The 18,933-nt window shown below is 41.5% G+C and overlaps 1 protein-coding gene across 2 annotated transcripts in view; it reads right to left on the reverse strand.

Moving 5' to 3' along the window:
- LOC138981680 (SAFB-like transcription modulator) overlaps nucleotides 1-12,264 on the reverse strand; it is a 114,048-nt gene extending 101,784 nt beyond the window's left edge. Inside the window, exons 1-3 of one of the 2 annotated variants that reach the window (XM_070354682.1) lie at nucleotides 12,152-12,264; nucleotides 6,130-6,971; nucleotides 5,231-5,425 (exon numbers count right to left, since the gene is read on the reverse strand). In XM_070354682.1, coding sequence (XP_070210783.1) covers nucleotides 5,231-5,425; nucleotides 6,130-6,943 — 1,009 coding nt within the window. In that variant the 5' untranslated portion in view covers nucleotides 6,944-6,971; nucleotides 12,152-12,264. Of the gene's footprint in view, nucleotides 1-5,230; nucleotides 5,426-6,129; nucleotides 6,972-11,969; nucleotides 12,072-12,151 lie in introns of those variants that run through there. The other variant, XM_070354681.1, reaches the window with a different exon arrangement.
- Between the last annotated feature and the right edge of the window lie 6,669 nt (nucleotides 12,265-18,933).

The following is an 18,933-nucleotide window of genomic DNA, read 5'->3' on the forward strand; positions in this document are numbered from 1 at the left end:
GCTTATAAAAAGATGCGGCTAAAACGTTACCTAAACTTGAATAGCATTCACCTAATGGAAGTCGCCGCGGATTTTCATTTCGCTCGATTAGCGATTACCGGTACTTTATTAGCTCTCTACTCGAGGCTCGGCGCTTTTCTCTTTCTTTCGCGAATCTTCGTTTGTCAACAAGTCGTCCGTGACAAGCGTACAGAGAAACACCGGATGTATCAGGATCTCGCGCGCGCGAGATTTCGTTTTTTGTGTGTCTCGCGATAGTTGGAGGAGCGAGAGCCGCCATGTTGCGTTTTCGTCTGCTCCAAATGTGCGCTAAAGTCGTAAATCATCCCAAAAAAGCTTATTCCGGGCGCGACTACATGTGTGTGTTGGTTACAAATTGTGTGTATGTGATATTTTTCTTCAAACTTTTTCACTTTTCTTCTTTGTTTCACTTGTTTATTCTCGGAGCCGATTTCGCCAAATACCGTACTTTCGTTTGCCTGGTTGTTTTGATTGATTGACACGATCCGATTATATTTTTTTCGACGGCGGCTAATATAGTGACGTAATCATGTGCCAAAATACTGGACCGGCTTCAGGATGGGCTTGTGAAGAAAAGTAGTCTAGGAATTTTTCTCGTCGTATTTTTTTCCCACTAACCGTATTGAGCGTATTCTCGACAATCATGCGTACAAAATACAGCGAAATCGTATGGATTCCCAGGTCTGTAATTACTACTACATAATATTATGGTTTGTTTTGTTTAATTTAAATTAATATTAACATGTTTCAATTATTAATCTTATATTCTCCAAAAATTCAGATTTCTGCATAAATGGCCAAAAGATTCTATCAAAAAGGTCAACGGAAATTTAAAAAATTAAAGACAGCCTGCTGGTTACCCCAAGCCAGTGACATAGTGTGGTGTGCATGCTTTATGTTGCAAACATTTATTACACAGACAAGTATATGAATGCAGCACTATAACCTCAGAGATGCAAAAGAAAAATGGTCTCTTGATATTTAAAAAAAAAACAACAACCAGATATCATCTGCATTAACTATACACCAAAATCTCTTTTTAAAGAGTCTCCTTCATGTCTTTTGTAAACAGCATGATGTGTCAAGTGATGATTTAAATAGGAGAAATTATAAGAAAGAAATGGAAACAGCACATATGCTATGTTTTACTTCAACTTTGTAGTGGAATCTGGGAAGATTATTCCCCTGCAGCAGTGGAAGCTTAAAACGAATGGAAACAAACTCCCTCCAACAACACTTACCTTTCGTTCAATGTCTCTCAAAATTATCTCCAACAATTTAATCTTCCAAAGCCAACAATTCTGGTTTGGTAACTGTCTCTGTTAGTGTTACAAAAATCGAGACCAAAAGGTACATCTCTTGTTCAGGAACTTCAGTTTCAAAGTAAAAATACTGTACACTCTTTCTCAGGACATGTTTGCATGATGATCTTGTAAACTAAGGTTGGTGTAGCAGGAAATTAGCAGCACATGTTTTTTTTAAAAGTGTTTATGCCACGATGTTCACAGGCAACAGGCAACTGAACTTAATGCGTGTGGGTGGGTTTTTTCAGCCATATATTTTCTGAAGCTTAACTGACAGTGAAGAGCCAAATGATGCTATTCCCCTCATTACCTGATCATTATCTACTATCTGACAGTTATGTGGTACCTGCATCTGTATGCATACCATCACAAACAGAACAGAATGAAGATATATATATATGTGCTTATTAAGGAGAGTCAAATGCAGATAATCTCCATTAATTTGAGTCTGATTATGATAATCCTAAAATGTACCCTCATTTACCCAGAACTAAATTTCAATTCCTCAATAAATGATTTTCCTTCAACAAATATTTGTTCTGCTCAACCTTCTCTTGTGAAAGCAACAAAAATACAGGCATTTAATAAGTAGTCGGTTTCACAGTATCGTTAGTTTGACCTTTTTTCATTAATTATATTTAGTCAAGTTTTGACTAAATATTTTAACATCGAGGGGGAATCGAAACGAGGGTCGTGGTGTGTGTGCGTGTGTGTGTGTGTGTGTGTAGAGCGATTCAGACTAAACTACTGGACCGATCTTTATGAAATTTGACATGAGAGTTCCTGGGTATGAAATCCCCGAACGTTTTTTTCATTTTTTTGATAAATGTCTTTGATGACGTCATATCCGGCTTTTCGTGAAAGTTGAGGCGGCACTGTCACGCCCTCATTTTTCAACCAAATTGGTTGAAATTTTGGTCAAGTAATCTTCGACAAAGCCCGGACTTCGGTATTGCATTTCAGCTTGGTGGCTTAAAAATTAATTAATGACTTTGGTCATTAAAAATCTGAAAATTGTAAAAAAAAATAAAAATTTATAAAACGATCCAAATTTACGTTTATCTTATTCTCCATCATTTGCTGATTCCAAAAACATATAAATATGTTATATTCAGATTAAAAACAAGCTCTGAAAATTAAATATATAAAAATTATTATCAAAATTAAATTGTCCAAATCAATTTAAAAACACTTTCATCTTATTCCTTGTCGGTTCCTGATTCCAAAAACATATAGATATGATATGTTTGGATTAAAAACACGCTCAGAAAGTTAAAACAAACAGAGGTACAGAAAAGCGTGCTATCCTTCTTAGCGCAACTACTACCCCGCTCTTCTTGTCAATTTCACTGCCTTTGCCATGAGCGGTGGACTGACGATGCTACGAGTATACGGTCTTGCTGAAAAATGGCATTGCGTTCAGTTTCATTCTGTGAGTTCGACAGCTACTTGACTAAATATTGTATTTTCGCCTTACGCGACTTGTTAATAATACTATCATCAAAGAAAACAAAATGAACTTTTTTTTAAGAAATAGCAAAGCGTGGTTGATGATATTTTTGATGACATGGTAACGGTCGCATCATCCCCGAATGATTTTTGTTCCGCTGGACAAAACCATTCATTGATTCAATTAACACTGATAAAAAAAATTTTAAAAGCATTTATTGAGCATGGAAAGCGACAACTACCATCAGTTGCTATCGTTAGCTGGTGCAACCATTGGCAACACACATTTTTAAATGATTTTCCAAGCAAATGATTCATTCTTGCCTTCAAAATTGCTTCACATGCGAAAACTGCAAATATGGCGCACTCGTATGAATATGCTCAGTCGTCATTGTATTTGTAGGCAGAACTAAGCGATAAACTGAGGTTCAAAAATAATTAGTGCAATCGGTTTTCTGTCAAGACGGACATGTGGACATCCAACAAAAGCATATGAAAATATTCATTTACACCAACTATAAATGGAAATGTTTAACATTTCTTCAATTGGCATGCTTTTCTAACACCACTGCTTACTGTAAAATACTGTTTATCAAAACAATAGTTTTGAGAGTGTTCAAAGTAATAAATAGCTTTCTTTCTGCAGTCTGCCATGCAAAAGTCATGATTTTCTTCTCCCCATCAAATTGGTGAATATACTAGCATTTACACCTGTTAACAAGAATGGAAAAAAATACTAGGTGTTTTTCTTTATTGTTGCACAGTATTGCAAGCAAACATTGGGAAATCCTATTGGTCCGAATTTAAACGATAGCAATAGTTTGGGAAGCTTGTGGAAAGTCAATTGTCTTTAAATTAGCTTATATTGGGCCCTTTTTACATTTAGTCAAGTTTTGACAAAATGTTTTAACATAGATGGGGAATCGAAACGAGGGTCGTGGTGTGTGTATATATGTAAGTGTGTATGTGTGTGTGTGTGTAAAAATCGATTCCGAGAAAACTATCGGACCAATCTTCATGAAACTTCACATTAGAGTTCCTGAGTATGATATCCCCACCCGTGTTTTTCATATTTTTGATAAATGTCTTTGATGTCATATCCAGCTTTTTGTGAAAGTTCAGGAGGCACTGTCAAATTGGTTGAAATTTTGGTCAAGTAATCTTCGACGAAGCCCGGACTTTGGTATTGTATTTCTGCTTAAAAATGAATTAATGAGATTGCTCATTAAAATCGAATTCTCACAAACAGATTTAAAATTTATTACATCGTATTCTTCATCAAATTCTGAATCTAAAAATATATACATATGTCATGTTTATTCTTAAAATGTGATCACAATTAACGAAAATAGATTAATTAGTACTACGATTTAAAATTTTAAGAAATCGATCCACAAATGATTTCATTTTATTCTTTATCATTTCCTGATTCCAAAAACATATAGATATGATATGTTGTATTCAAAACAAGCTCAGAAAGTTAACAAGAATACAGAAAAGCGCGTTTTCCTGCTTAGAGCAATACGCTACCGCGCTCTTCGGACTTGTCAATTTCACTGCGTTTTGCACGTGGGAGGTGAGCGATTTCCTTCTCGCGGGGATTGACAAAGCTGTATTGTCTTGGTGAAAAAATGCAGTGCGTTCAGTTTCATTCCGTGAGTTCGACAGCTTGACTAAATGTACTAATTTCGCCTTACGTGACTTGTTTCTCTTTATGAAGGTACAAACCACCAAAAATAAACTAAAATATAGAACTTAACATATATTTCAAAAATTAGCCAGCAACCTTTTTCCTATCTCAGACATGCGATACTGTGAAACCTGCCACGTGACTCACTGACTGAATGCTGATGTTTATTAACTTTCTTCTTATAACCCTTGCACACCATAGAAATAAAGTGTCTTTTTCAAAACTTCTGCGATTTTTGTCTTTTTAATTTCTTATAGTCATGGCACAGCACCAGAACACTTCTATTTCCCTGTTCAGCAAAGCATATGATTTCATGTCAATGGCAGTTGTAGATGACTTCTGCTCCTCCGAGTTTGTTTCCAATTCTGAATTGATACCAAAAACAAGACTGAGCAAAGATAACAGCTGCCAATTTCAATTGATACATTTGGTCAGGTGGACAATATTGGCTGTCAAAATTTGAAGAGTTTAATTGCCAGTATTTCTATTTCGGGGAAGTTGGTTTCGGGGAAGTTGGTTTCAGTCCTGTTTCTCTTCATCTTACAGATAATTTTCAGTTACAAAAACAGGTGAAAAGGAGGAAGTAAAACTAACCCCCAGAAACCTTGTGGTTCTGCAAACAGCTATCTCAGGCAAATAAAGTCACACCTTTGCTCAAACCCTTGTCAAAATGGCAACAATTCAAGCTTCCAATGCAATGCACCTCTGAGACTATGTGACTTGCAACAAAACAGACAAGAAAAGAGAAGCAAAATTGGACACCCACCTGATGGGTCGAGGCCACCCATGTCTTGCGACGTTCCTGGAACAGGATTAGCGTAGGGGTTTGCAGAACTGGTGTTGGAACCCGAGAAACCAGGGAAGACTGGATTAGAATATGCAGCAGGATTTTGATGGAGCATGACAGGGTAGAGGTTTGAGCCTGAGTTACTGTTGGAGTCATCCCTTCCCTGTGACCAACCTGTTTTGACCAATCAATAAATAAATAGTCAGCAGAATTTTTACAACAACAAAAGAAGATAAGTATAACATATCAATATTTCATATAGTTACCCTCATGAAAATTATATTTTCTTTCTCCCTGTGGAAAGTAAGCTGCTATACAGTATAGCAGTACCCGAATTTGTTTGCTCTGCACGTGTTCATGATGCCAAAGTCTCGATACTTTTGCTGTGAACACTGGGGTGTTTAGACACAAAGGAGCGTCTGCACAAAGTTGACTCCAATATATATATATAAATCCCTCGCCAAACGTGGGGGTCAAATCACGCTATAGTGACAACTGGTTTCAAAACCAGTGCAGCTACAGACTGAGCTTTAAAGGGCCATGAAAATTAACTTACGATTATCCCAACATGGTCAAATCTAGTAACACTAGGTCAAATCTATCTTGCAACAGATCATGAGTCATCAACAACAGTCAAATAACCTAATAAGGCCAAAATAAATGTTAAAAATAAGTAGTCAGTTTCCTTTCTGCATGAATCCAAACGAGCACATTTGGTATCAAATCAGAAAGTAAGTTGCAGTCTTACATTCTTTGCCATTTCGCACCTCTTAGTCTTACCAAGTTCTCCATCCTATTGCTCCCATAATTTTGTCTAAAGTTACATTATCTAAAAATTCTTTGGAACAATCCCATTTCGTTTTTATGCCAGATATTACCTGTGTCACTATCTCCTCCCCCGTTATCATCAGCAGCTTCTTGTTTGATCCATGATGCCGCGTCTCCACTGCCACCAGCAGATGCCCCTGAACGCTGTTGCTGAGGTCGAGGTGCTGATGATGTAGACTGAGACGGTCCTGACCCTCCCTCGCCTACTTGGGTTGCTAAAGATAACAGTTCATCCCTTGAAATTTGCTCTAGCTTCACGTCAGCCATGTTGAGGTTTTCTTGTGCCGCATCTCTGCTCGTTATTGTTGCCGAAGGTCCTCCCAACTGCTGCCTGCTGTCAAGATTTCTGGTGGGTGATAACAATGGGTTGTTGCTGCCTGGACTACGAGATAAAGAGGGTGCTCCTATGTTGCGATTTCGCTGAGCTTGTCTCTGATCTGGACTTGGTGAAGCCACACGCTTGGTACCTCTGGATGGAATGGTTCCCGAGTTTGTGCTACCAGGCACGCCTTTAGTTTGGTCCACAATCATTATGTCATCATCATCAGATGTGTCCACTAATCCGCTAGCACCAGCACCTGATTTGGCATTGGTGTTTTTGCTGGCTGATGCCTTTTCCTTCTCTTTCTCCTTTATATCATGAGGTTGAGCATGAAAACTGTTGCTGACAAATGTGACAGAGTTCTCATCATTCTTGCTCACTTTTTCATGGAGAATATAGTCAACTTTTTCTCCCGTGTCAATACTGAGGTAAATGTGACCAACCAGCTCCACTCCTCTCTGGAATTCCACATAACCGTTGCATAATGACTGAAGAAATTTGGTTAATGATCCAATGAATTTAGACGACGAGTCGACATCCATCCTGCCAGGTTAATTATTTCGTCCTGTTCTGAAACAGTGGGAGTAAAATAGAAACACACAAAATTAGTAAACAATACTCAAATGACAGTGTTAACACTAAGTATAAGCCCAGCTACACACACAAAACAATCAAGTTATTATTAATATTTATAACTAACAACTGCCTTGCAATATCTAAAGCTGTTTGCTTGAAAAACATTACATTCATGTAAATATGATAATGATGTATGGGGCTATGCCAAATCATGCTCTACACAATACATTATACTACAAATCTTTGTGCAGGCACACCATCGTCCATGGCTAACTTTTCCGACCACTGACATATATTGATTCCAAGCAACACACATGTATTGATGCTTTTTGCACGAGTGGAATTTTACGTGTACTGGGTGACCGAGTGGTAACGCACTTGCGCTCGGAAGCGAGAGGTTGCAAGTTCGACCCTGGGTCAGGGCGTTAGCAATTTTCTCCCCCCTTTTCTAACTTAGGTGGTGGGTTTAAGTGCTAGTCTTTCGGATGAGACGAAAAACCGAGGTCCCTTCGTGTACACTACATTGGGGTGTGCACGTTAAAGATCCCACGATTGACAAAAGGGTCTTTCCTGGCAAAATTGTATAGGCATAGATAAAAATGTCCACCAAAATACCAGGGATGTTCCTTGGATTTTGTCCTTATAGGACAAATGTCCTAGCCTTGCTGAAAGTATAGGACATTTGTCCTGAACTGTAAAAAACAATCGGTCATTTCACGTGGAAAGAAATAAGCCGTCCACATCCTCCTTTGGTACACACACACTGTGACACACACCAGAGAGAGAAATATATTGTAATTGTATTCCAAACTTGCCTTCTTCTAGTTCTTGTGTGTGTGTGTCTCTGTGTGTGTGTGTGTGTGTGTGTGTGTGTGTGTGTGTGTCTCTGTGTGTGTGTGTGTGTGTGTGTGTTTTAAATTGAGTACATACCGATTTACTGGAACTTAGGGAAATATGTCAAACTGAACCTGGAATCAGCACTCTCTTACACACATCATACAAAAACAAAGCAAAGACACATGAAACACAAATTAAATCAAAACAGCATATAGTGTCCGGTTTCAATTTCTTCGCAGGCGGCATGATCGCATTCGCAGTTTCTAGAATCTATACAACCGGAAGTTGAACTTTCGGAAATTCTTAAACTGCGCGGTCTTCAAACGGCGAAGTTACTAAACCAAACAACAGAAGACGTTGCCGATTCGGAGATTAGGAGACGTATCATCTGATCAGACATGGGATTCAGAAAAAGTGATAATTAAGGCCCCCAGTAGGGTCCAGGGGCAACGCCCCTGGTCGGGATCTGGGGGCAAAGCCCCCAGAAGCTGAAGGTTTTTAGTATTTTAGACACACAAAAATGGCCCTGAAATGCATATTTCAGCTTAATCATAGCCCCCCCCCCCTCCCTTTCTCTTCCTTCCCATGTTTCTCAAATTAATTTTACGCTAAGACTCAAAATAAGGAGGAGAAAGAGAGAGAGAGAGAGAGAGAGAGAGAGAGAGAGAGAGAGAGAGAGAGAGAGGCGGGGATGGGGGGGGGGGGTGGTGGCGTGTGACGGTGTGGTTTCAATGTTCTTACCTTGTCGGTGCCAAACGACCCCAGTGACTGATTACACGACTGGGTTTTCAGGATAGTCAGGTGCTTGTTGCTTTTCAAGTGGCTTTTGAGGGCAGTCTTTCCATTGGAACCGTAGTTGATAACATTAACATCGTTGCACAAAGTGCACTAAGCTTTTCCCGGCAAGTTGATTTTAGCAAAAGCATCGCCAACTTTCAGTTTCACGTCTTGTGTCTTCTGGCCTTTCTCGTATTTCCAGCTCAATGATACAACTTCATCGAGCCAGTCGAATCTCCAGAGATTTTTCTTGTACTTCTGCTGGTCAATTTCCCGGGATAGAACGGTTTCGTCTCGCTTTAGCTTCCTCATCATTTTGGCAAGTGGCTCGAAGCGATGTAAAAATGGCGCCGAATCATTCTCATACGGTATGCTTTAGCTTATACTGAATCCCCGATAGCTACGTTGAAACGGTGACTGTAGGAGACAAAGACACAGAGCGCGTTCCCATACGGATCGACCAGCAACAGTCTGACCGTTTTAGGAACCAACCGTTCAAGAATAGTATGGAATGGAGCGTCGCGATCAGCGGACCGGCCGAAAAACTTGGGTCTTTACCTACATATACCCCAACATTTTCTCAGCGGATTTGCACGAATCTCAAGAATGATCCCTGGAGCCTAAAAATTTACGGAATTCCGTAATTTTACGGAAGAATCCCATGTCTGCTGATGCCTGATCTAAATAAACGGATCAATGTTGCCATGTCCGACGTGGCAATAAAACGATCGGTCAGTGTCCGTCTCTGACATAAACTTATCGGACATTTGTCCGCCAGAGACACAAGGTACCGGTCATTAGACCAAGGTATCCGGCCCAGGGCCGAGGGCCGACCCCTGGGAACATCACTGAAATACCCGTGTGACTTGGAATAATAGGCCGTGAAAAGTAGGATATGCGCCGAAATGGCTGCGATCTGCTGGCCGATGTGAATGCGTGATGTATTGTGTAAAAAAATTTCCATCTCACACGGCATAAATAAATCCCTGCGCCTTGAATATGTGCGCGATATAAATTGCATAAAATAAAATTAAAAAATAAATCCCTGCACTTAGAACTGTACCCACGGAATACGCGCGATATAAGCCTCATATTGATTGATTGAGTGTATGACCGTTTTTACCCCGCCATTTAGGCAGCCATACGCCGCTTTCGGGGGAAGCATGCTGGGTATTTTCGTGTTTCTATAACCCACCGAACTCGGACATAGATTACAGGATCTTTTTCGTGCGCATTTGGTCTTGTGCTTGCGTGTACACACGGGGGGGGTTCGGACACCGAGGAGAGTCTGCACACAAAGTTGACTCTGAGAAATAAATCTCTCGCCGAACGTGGGGACGAACTCACGCTGACAGCGGCCAACTGGATACAAATCTAGCGCGCTACCGACTGAGCTACATCCCCGCCCCGAAATGCAATACCGAAGTCCGGCCTTTGTCGAAGATTGCTTGGCCAAAATTTCAATCAATTTGATTGAAAAATGAGGGTGTGACAGTGCCGCCTCAACTTTTACAAAAAGCCGGATATGACGTCATCAAAGGTATTTATCGAAAAAAAGAAAAAAACGTCCGGGGATATCATTCCCAGGAACTCTCATGTAAAATTTCAGAAAGATCGGTCCAGTAGTTTGGTCTGAATCGCTCTACACACACACACGCACATACAGACACACACATACACCACGACCCTCGTCTCGATTCCCCCTCTATGTTAAAACATTTCGTCAAAACTTGACTAAATGTAAAAACAGTTTCCCCTGAGCTACGTTATAACAGATTCCGACTGTACTAAGCTAGCCATCAAACCGTTTAATATTCACTCTTGCTCTCTTGCTTAGCGAGAGGCTAGCCGCAAGCCATTCTCGAGTGAAACAAACGGGGGACTGATATGTTACACCGGTTCCTGATCCTAGGACTTGCAGCCATAGGGAGGACGTCAGCTGGCTTTGTTTATCTGAGTATCTCACACAAACTTGATACCGACTATTAATGGAAGGGCGCTGGTTCTGTGCGACGCTTAGTTCTCGAGATAGGTGTGACCACATGACGTCATTTATAATTTCGTCATCGAAGATCTTTCGTATTCCAATCAGTGTTTCCCAGTTCTGTGTTCTGCGGTTGTTATGACTGACTGGACAAGTTGAGAAAAACAATACCATTTTATTTTTGCGAAGCAACTGATTATGAAAAGAAAAGCAAGCGTGGAGAAGTATGTTTGGGTCCTGCAAGACTTTATGACCAACGATTTCTCCCTTGGAAGTAAATGAAGATGTCTGCTTTTTGTCTTCTTTGAAGGTAGGGAGATTTTACAGCGCACACGGCAAAAAACAAATCGAAAGGACAAGAAAGTTGTTATTCTTCTTTCTTCAAAGTACTGTAGATTTGTTCTTGGAAATATTTTCGAGCTGTGCATTGTTATTTTATGGTAAAAACACGTTTAAACGCAAATTCGCTAAGAAACTCGGATCGTTTGCTCCGGAACTGAAACGTCGATTTGCCGAAACAACACTTTTTGGCTCAATATACAAAAACAGGCTGGTAGTGTCATATTTTTTTGTGGGTTTTGAAGTACTGCTCATAATTTACATAGCACTCCGGCCCTGTTCTTTTTTTTCGTCACACCCAAAACCATCATTTGTTCTGGGCGACGCAGCATTATATTCCCCTCCCCTCCAAAGTGCTGCTGATCAAACTTTGGACCATGTATTCCACCCTTGGATTCTAATTTGTGATGAGAAATGGTATTTTGACTGAAATAAGCTTCAACGCAAAATATTGCTTTTCTTATTCAAGGGACGTAACCGCTCGGTGCGTTTTCGAATAAATCGAATTTGGGGTAAAATCGATCGAATATGTAGGCCTACATCACAAATCTGCTTTATTTCCAAGATCTTTACATACTTTTCTCCCTCAAGATAATTGTACCGCTTGAAATTGGCGGAGAAACATTCAGACTTAAGTTAATTTTCGCTGACGCCTGGCTGACGTCCTCCCGATAGCTGCATGTGATTCTGGGGGCTCCGCAACAAACTTGTCAGTTTCCGGTATAATGTGCTTACCACAAAGCTTACACCGATACTACTAGACGCAGTGATTTTACTGGCGCGTATGGTATCTACATCGGTCCGATCTGACTCGTTACAGATTGCACCAAGGGCCATTGTCTGGCATAACAAAAATTTAGAGTCGAACACGATCAGTAGCTCAAGATCGTTTTCGCGTTTCAGCGTGAATCACCACTTCTTTGTGTGATGGCCATTTAGCTTGCTTACGCTCCTTTGCTCTTTTTTTCACCTCAAGATCAACATCGCTTGCAAATTCAAATAGCCTACTTTGCGAAAAGACCAACATTTCCGAAACTCTGCGCGTAAATAGTTACCTTTGCAGCAGAATAAGCCAGATTATGCACAAGAAAGCATCAGAAGCAGGTGCGCACCGGTTTCCGCTTGGCTGATAGTCACGCCATCTACATTAAGCCATCTACAAACCGGAATTTTACGAAAGGCTAAGCTTATCAAAATGCTGACCTATTATTGCCGAGAGCAAAATTAATAAGCTTACTGTAGATCCTGTGCATCGTTTCACTTGTGTCGCATGAGAATATTGTTGCGTAAACAATGTTTAAAGCACGCATGATATTTTTAAACGCAGAAGAAGTTCCGGTCCCAACCCCCACCCACAGTGACTGACCACGGTGTAACGATGTCAGCTTTCTGCCTCTGTCACCTTTCTGACTCGATATATAATATACTCGAGACTGAAATGTTGTTTCCTGGTGAAATTAAAGAAGTGAACTTATTTTAGGACAAAAAGCATGTCAGTTTCTTGCATGTGAACAAAATTGGTGGTGACATTGTTTACTATTTCACCCCCAAATTCGATTTCTTCGAAAACGTGTACCGAGTGGTTACGTCCCTTGAATGAGAAGGAAAACATTTTTAGGATGAATCAAATTTCTAAGTTTAATGGCACAGTGCAGCTCACAGCCTTCGTTTTGCGTTTTTGTTGCAGCTGAGTGCATTTACAGTTCAAAAATCCTCCTATGGTAGTAAAACAAACCCAAAACTACCCAACGACGACATCTGTGAAGCTCGACAGTTTCTTGTTCACGCGAGTGCATAATTAACCTGGTTATTACGTGGTGTTTGGTCGGAGTTCGTGATTCCGGCCTCCATTTTGTTTTACACAAACTCATGATGACGTCTGACATAGTTTGCTAGTGACGTGTCTTTGTGTGCATGATGTGGTGATCTACCTGATCTAAATTTAGATCCAAAAATAGGCCAAGACCAGCCGGGTCCGAGTACGAAATTAATTCGTAAAAAAAATCGCAGTTCTTGACTCTTTGGGTGCAAGTCAATGAAACTTGGTAGTTCTTCTAACGGATAGCTGCCTGAGGTATGACTAAAAGCCCCAGGGGCTCCGTGCACCTGGATTTGACAAGTTCAGTTTCTTTAAATTAAAAAAAATTGGTTGAAAAAATTTGACCCAATGCCGGATCGTCAGTACCGTAAACTACCTTGTATACGCCCAGTATCGAGTAAACGCCCACCCCCTACTTTTGTCACATTCTGCGAACAGGGTACAGTAGGCCTGGTAAACGCCCACCCCCATATTCGATCATTAGAGTAAAGGGAAATGAAATGATTATTCATTGTTCCCCTCATTGGGTGACAAACTGACAACAAATGATCCGCGGCTTTCAGTTTCAGAGACAAACGTGACTATTTTTTTTACACTTGATTGTGATATTTGTTTATTCGCTTAAAATGCTGATATCGGCAATAACGCATCCTTTGAACACTTCCATGCCAAGTGACCAAACTATCGGCGTTATTCTAGCAAAGACTTGAAACCGCTCTTGCAAAGGGTATAATACTTCCCACCGGCCCCCAACTTTTGGGCAAAATGTGTGCATAGCAAGGTGTGCGGATACAAGGAAGTTTACGGTAACTATCGAAGGGTGTGGTTTTTTTTGTTCAGTGTGGAGTTTATACAAGATCAACGCCGGAGGCCGAATCAGAAAGGTGACAGAGGAAGAAATATGACATCGCTACACTGGGACTGAGTTAAACTGATCCGCTCTACCCAAACTAGGCTATCAGAATGCCCAAACTATAGCCCCCGTTCAGTGGTTCCAAGCTGCTCCAGAATAATAGGTGATCATAATTAAATTAACAAAATCTGTGTACTTTTATTGTTCATTTATTGTACGCCACCAACACTACATGGCACAATAATTGATGACAGTATTCATTTTTCTTGTGTAGGTATAATATATATTGATTTCCGTTGCTAGCACTGTGAGGCTGCATTTCAAGTACTGATTTTCCTGACGTCACTGCACACTGTTGAACAGGGCCGGACTTGGGGGGGGGGGGGGGGTTACAGGGGTTGCGCAACCCACCCACCCACCCACCCCCCCCCCCCCCCCCCCCGGCTTCAGCATGTACCTCCCAAACGCTTTTTTTTCAGGCAAATTTGCTGTCGAACTTGATTTACCTTTTTCGTTCAAGGAGAGGCTTCCTTTCCCTCCAGAAACTGACATCAAAAAACGTTCAGCTTCAAGGGAGCAAAGCCCCCTTGCAACCCTTTGCCCTCTGGACCCCCCATCTGTACCCGCCCCCCCCCCCCCCCCCCCTAGTACTTACCTAGTCCGGCCCTGTTGAACGACATCCCAAGTGCCTTTATTGCTGATTGACATCATTTGACGCCATAGCTTTAATTTAAGAGGCAAACATATGTAACCGTGTGCCAATATACTTTACCCTTTCTCACCGAGCACAAACACTCAAAGCAACTGACACAAGTTATATTACCAGGTTCTTTTATTCCATAAGATGAAAAGGGGAATGTGTGGGATAACGGGGGTTTACTTTCAAATACAAAACTTTCAATGTATTACAACAGGACTAAACAACTCCAAAAACAACGCTCTCAATTCTTCACTCTAAAACTATATTCTAAATTCTCCCTCTAAAGCTACACTTTAAAAACACACTAAATCCTTCCTCCAAACTACATTCTAAAACTCTACTCTAAATTCTCACTCTCCACTTTAACCCAAAAAAACACAATGAAACTCTAATCTAAAACAAACGAAATCTAAAAAAACAACCCAAAAACAATTCTTAAAAAAAACCAAATCTACAAAAACTCACTGAGCCCCTCTAACAAAAACTAGTCTACAGAACCCAGTCCACAAAAACCAGTCTACGAGAACCAGTCTACAAAAACTAATCTACGAGAACCAATCTACGAAAACTAATCTACGAAAACCAATCTACGAGAACCAGTCTACGAAAACCAGTCTACGAGAACTAATCTACGAGAACCAGTCCACGAGAACTAATCTACGAGAACCAGTCTACGAGAACTAATCTACAAAATCCCCATCTACGAAAACCTAGCTAGAAAACCCATCTACAAAAACCTAGCTAAAATAACCCACTAAAAACCCGTCTACGAAAACCCCATCTAAAAAGACCCGTCTACGAAAACCCCATCTAAAAAAAAAAGACCCCGTCTAAAAAGAACCCCGTCGCACACTCCGCCATCCTGCAAACCACAGAATGCACGCCGTAAGCATACGCAAACAACTCAACAATTTCAACCACCACAAACTAACTCTTTGAACAACAAAACACATCATTCCTATCAAATAACATACCTACAATACCATGCTCTCAAACGGTTTTCTAAAGCATTCAATAAACAAAAGTTTTCCCAGACATTGATTCAACTCACAAAACAGTCTTCATAAACATTCAAATAAATCCTCCCCCAAGCAGCATACTCTTCTTCTCACTGCTTACCCATTTACAGAAAGAAAATTGTATTAACCTACCAGCAAAAGAATTCCTCACATCCCAAAGGATTTCAGCCTGTGACCAAACATGTCACACCAGGCGTCCAGAAAACACACGCACAAAAATATACGTTGTCTTTCTTCAGAATTCCAAGCAGAAAGAAAGTCTCAGTAGGTTCCAGGGCCCAACATCCGCGTGCCTGCGTCACAAGGTCAACACACATTCGACTCGAGGGGTGTCGAGCACCCTTACTTTCTCTACTTGGTGTTTAACATCACCTTCAACTATTCAAAATTACATCGCGGCGGAGAGAAAAAGAGAGATGGAATAAAGTCACCTGTCAATTGTTTCTTGTTCACAAAAACATTAATCACAAATTTACTCCAGAAACTGATACCAAAAAACAATCGTTTTGCCTATGCAAATTTAAGAATCGGCTCTTCCGTCAGACCATTTCACTACCCAAAAAAACACAGTCTCGGAAACCTTAGTGGATCCCCGATAGTACAGGGGTACCCGAGTTCACAAGTTCAAACGGATGTACACAAGTGCATGTGCACCGTAACTGTCGTCGGTCACAAGCTCACACATAGAACACACATATATACATTGTCTACATTATTAGTTTTCTATCATTGCATTCACAATGAGCATTTCTCTTCAAAGACTTGTTAGATCTGCTATCTGTTATGTTGCCAAGGGACTGCCGCCCGCGAAAGACCGTCGATGACACAACATTAAATCTCTCTCGTAAAATTATTTCTGGATATATCTTTAACTAAACAACATATAATTCATGTATTGTAAAGCACTCAAATAAATCTGACAAATAAATCGAGCAGTATACGTATGTACAGTCGTTCAATCACTTGGCCGCCGAGAAAAAATTCCCGGAAAAAAACTGAACATCCGGTGTCATTAGGTACTTTTCTTTTCTTTGCACCCGGTTTAGAATATTTGCGTTATAAATATGGCGCGCTTCCTTATTCAAAACATTACTCTATGAAACACACATTAATTACGCAACCGGCACGGTTGGCCTAGTGGTAAGGCGTTCGCCCCGTGATCGGGAGGTCGTGGGTTCGAACCCCGGCCGGGTCATACCTAAGACTTTAAAATTGGCAATCTAGTGGCTGCTCCGCCTGGCGTCTGGCATTATGGGGTTAGTGCTAGGACTGGTTGGTCCGGTGTCAGAATAATGTGACTGGGTGAGACATGAAGCCTGTGCTGCGACTTCTGTCTTGTGTGTGGCGCACGTTATATGTCAAAGCAGCACCGCCCTGATATGGCCTTTCGTGGTTGGCTGGGCGTTAACTTACTTACTTACTGCCTTTCACGCCTGGTGGCGTGTAGGGCAGCGACAAAGGACCTCCACTTTTGTCTGTCTCTTGCAAGCCTTTCCAGGGTCGCCCAGGAGTGGTTGAGGTCCTTTGATTCCCCCTCCACTGTTCGTCTCCAAGTCTGCTTGGGTCTTCCCCGCTTCCTCTTTCCTTCTGGGGTCCATCGAAGTGCCACCTTCGGAATGGAGTCGTTTTCCATTCGTAGTACATGGCCAATCCATCTCCATCTTCTCTGGGTTATGAGTGTCTCCATTTCTTCCATGTTGCATCGTTGGAGAAGGTCGTTGTTGGAGATCTTTCTGGGCCAGAATATTCTCAAGATCTTTCTGAGGCAGGTGGTGTGGAATGACGACAGTTTTGCTGCATCCGACTTCGTCATGCGCCAGCATTCCGACCCATACATGAGGGTAGACATCACACAGCTTCTGTATAGCTTGAGTTTTGTGTGAGTGCTGTACTGGGTTGATTTCCATATGTTGTTCATGGTCCGCATGACATTTCTTGCCTTGTTCAGTCTGCTTTTGATGTCCTTCTCGGCGCCTCCGTCCTTTCGGATGATGCTGCCCAGGTAAGTAAACTGTTCTGTTTGCGGTAAGTCGGCGCCATAGGCTTTCACTGGGGTAGGTCTTTCGGCGTTGAGTAGCATGGTCTCGGTCTTCTTTTGGCTGACACTAAGTCCAATTTGGCCTCCAAACATACACAATCGGTCGGTCTTCTCTTGGATGTGTTTATGTGTATGTGATAGCAGTGCCAAGTCATCTGCAAAGTCCAGGTCGTCTAAGAAGGAGAAGAGAGTCCATCGTATTCCTCTCTGAGCGTCTTTCGTGGTGTTCCTCATCACCCAGTCGATGGCAAGGTTGAATAAAACCGATGACATCACACAACCTTGCCTGACCCCTGTTTTCACTTGGAAACTGATGTTGTTGTCTCCGACCGTGCAAGAATAGTTCTGGTAAAAACTCCTGACCAGTTGCACCATTTTCTGGGGTATTCCATAGTGCCTGAGAATCTTCCATAGGCTGTCCCTGTGAACGCTGTCAAATGCTTTCTGGAAATCCACAAAGTTGATGTATAGTTGCCTTTGCCACTCTGTGCACTGCTCAATGATGTTTCTGAGTGCAAAAATCTGATCCATGCATCCTCTGTTTTTTCTGAATCCCGCTTGTTCTTTTCTCAGTGTCTTGTCCACGCTGTCTGAAATCCTCTGTATGATGATTTTGGCGAGGATCTTGCTTGGTACAGATAGTAATGTAATGCCCCGCCAGTTATTACAGTCGTCCAGTGCACCTTTCTTAGGCAGTTTGATGATAATGCCTTTTGTCCACTCGCTGGGGACTTCTTCCTTCTTCCAGATCTCTTCAAACAGTGGTTGTAATATTGCTGCTGATGTCTCTGGGTCAGTCTTGAAAAGCTCTGCATTCAAGCAGTCTCCTCCTGGCGCTTTGTTGTTTTTCAGGGTCTTAATTGCTCTGATTATTTCTTCCTTCGTGGGCGGCTCTGTGTTGATGTCCAGATCTTCCTCAGCTTCCTCTATTTCTGGTGTGTCTTCAGGATCTGGTCTGTTTAGCACTTCCTGAAAGTGTTCAGCCCACCTCTCTTCAATTTCCTTCTCTGTTGTTAGGAGTTTGCCTTGCTTGTCTTTCACTGGGCCTGCGCTTGCTGATTTAAACTTGCCGCTTATCTGTTTTGTGATCTTATACAGGCTTCCTTGTTCTCCTTTGGTGGCTGCTTCTTCTGCCTGTGTAGCAAGTTCTTCCATGTATTCCCTTTTGTTCTTCCTGGCTAGTCTTTTCACTTTCTTGTGGGCTTCAGAGTACTCCTGTTGGTATCGTTCCTTCAGTCGTGCTGATTTTGCATCTGTCACTTTCTTCTTGATGTTTCGTCTCTCCTCGATGGCAGTCCATGTTTCCTGCTGGATCCACTCTTTGCCTTTCTGCCCAGTCCTGTATCCCAAACATGTCTGACTGCTTTCTGTGTAGATCCCTTCAATTCTTTTCCAAGCAGCGTCAACATTTGTATTACCAGTATTCTCCTCTTCTTCTTGTAGTTCTTGCAGCGCTTGGAATTTGTTCTTTAGTTCTAAGGAGAACGTTGTTTTGATTTGGGGCATTTTCAATTTGTCGATGTTGAAGCGCTGTGATCGTTTCGTCTTTGTTCCAGTCTTCCTCAGCTTTAGCTTGATGTTTGCTACCAC

The sequence above is a fragment of the Littorina saxatilis genome, linkage group LG12 (genome assembly GCF_037325665.1).
Source record: "Littorina saxatilis isolate snail1 linkage group LG12, US_GU_Lsax_2.0, whole genome shotgun sequence".
Taxonomy (NCBI): domain Eukaryota; kingdom Metazoa; phylum Mollusca; class Gastropoda; order Littorinimorpha; family Littorinidae; genus Littorina; species Littorina saxatilis.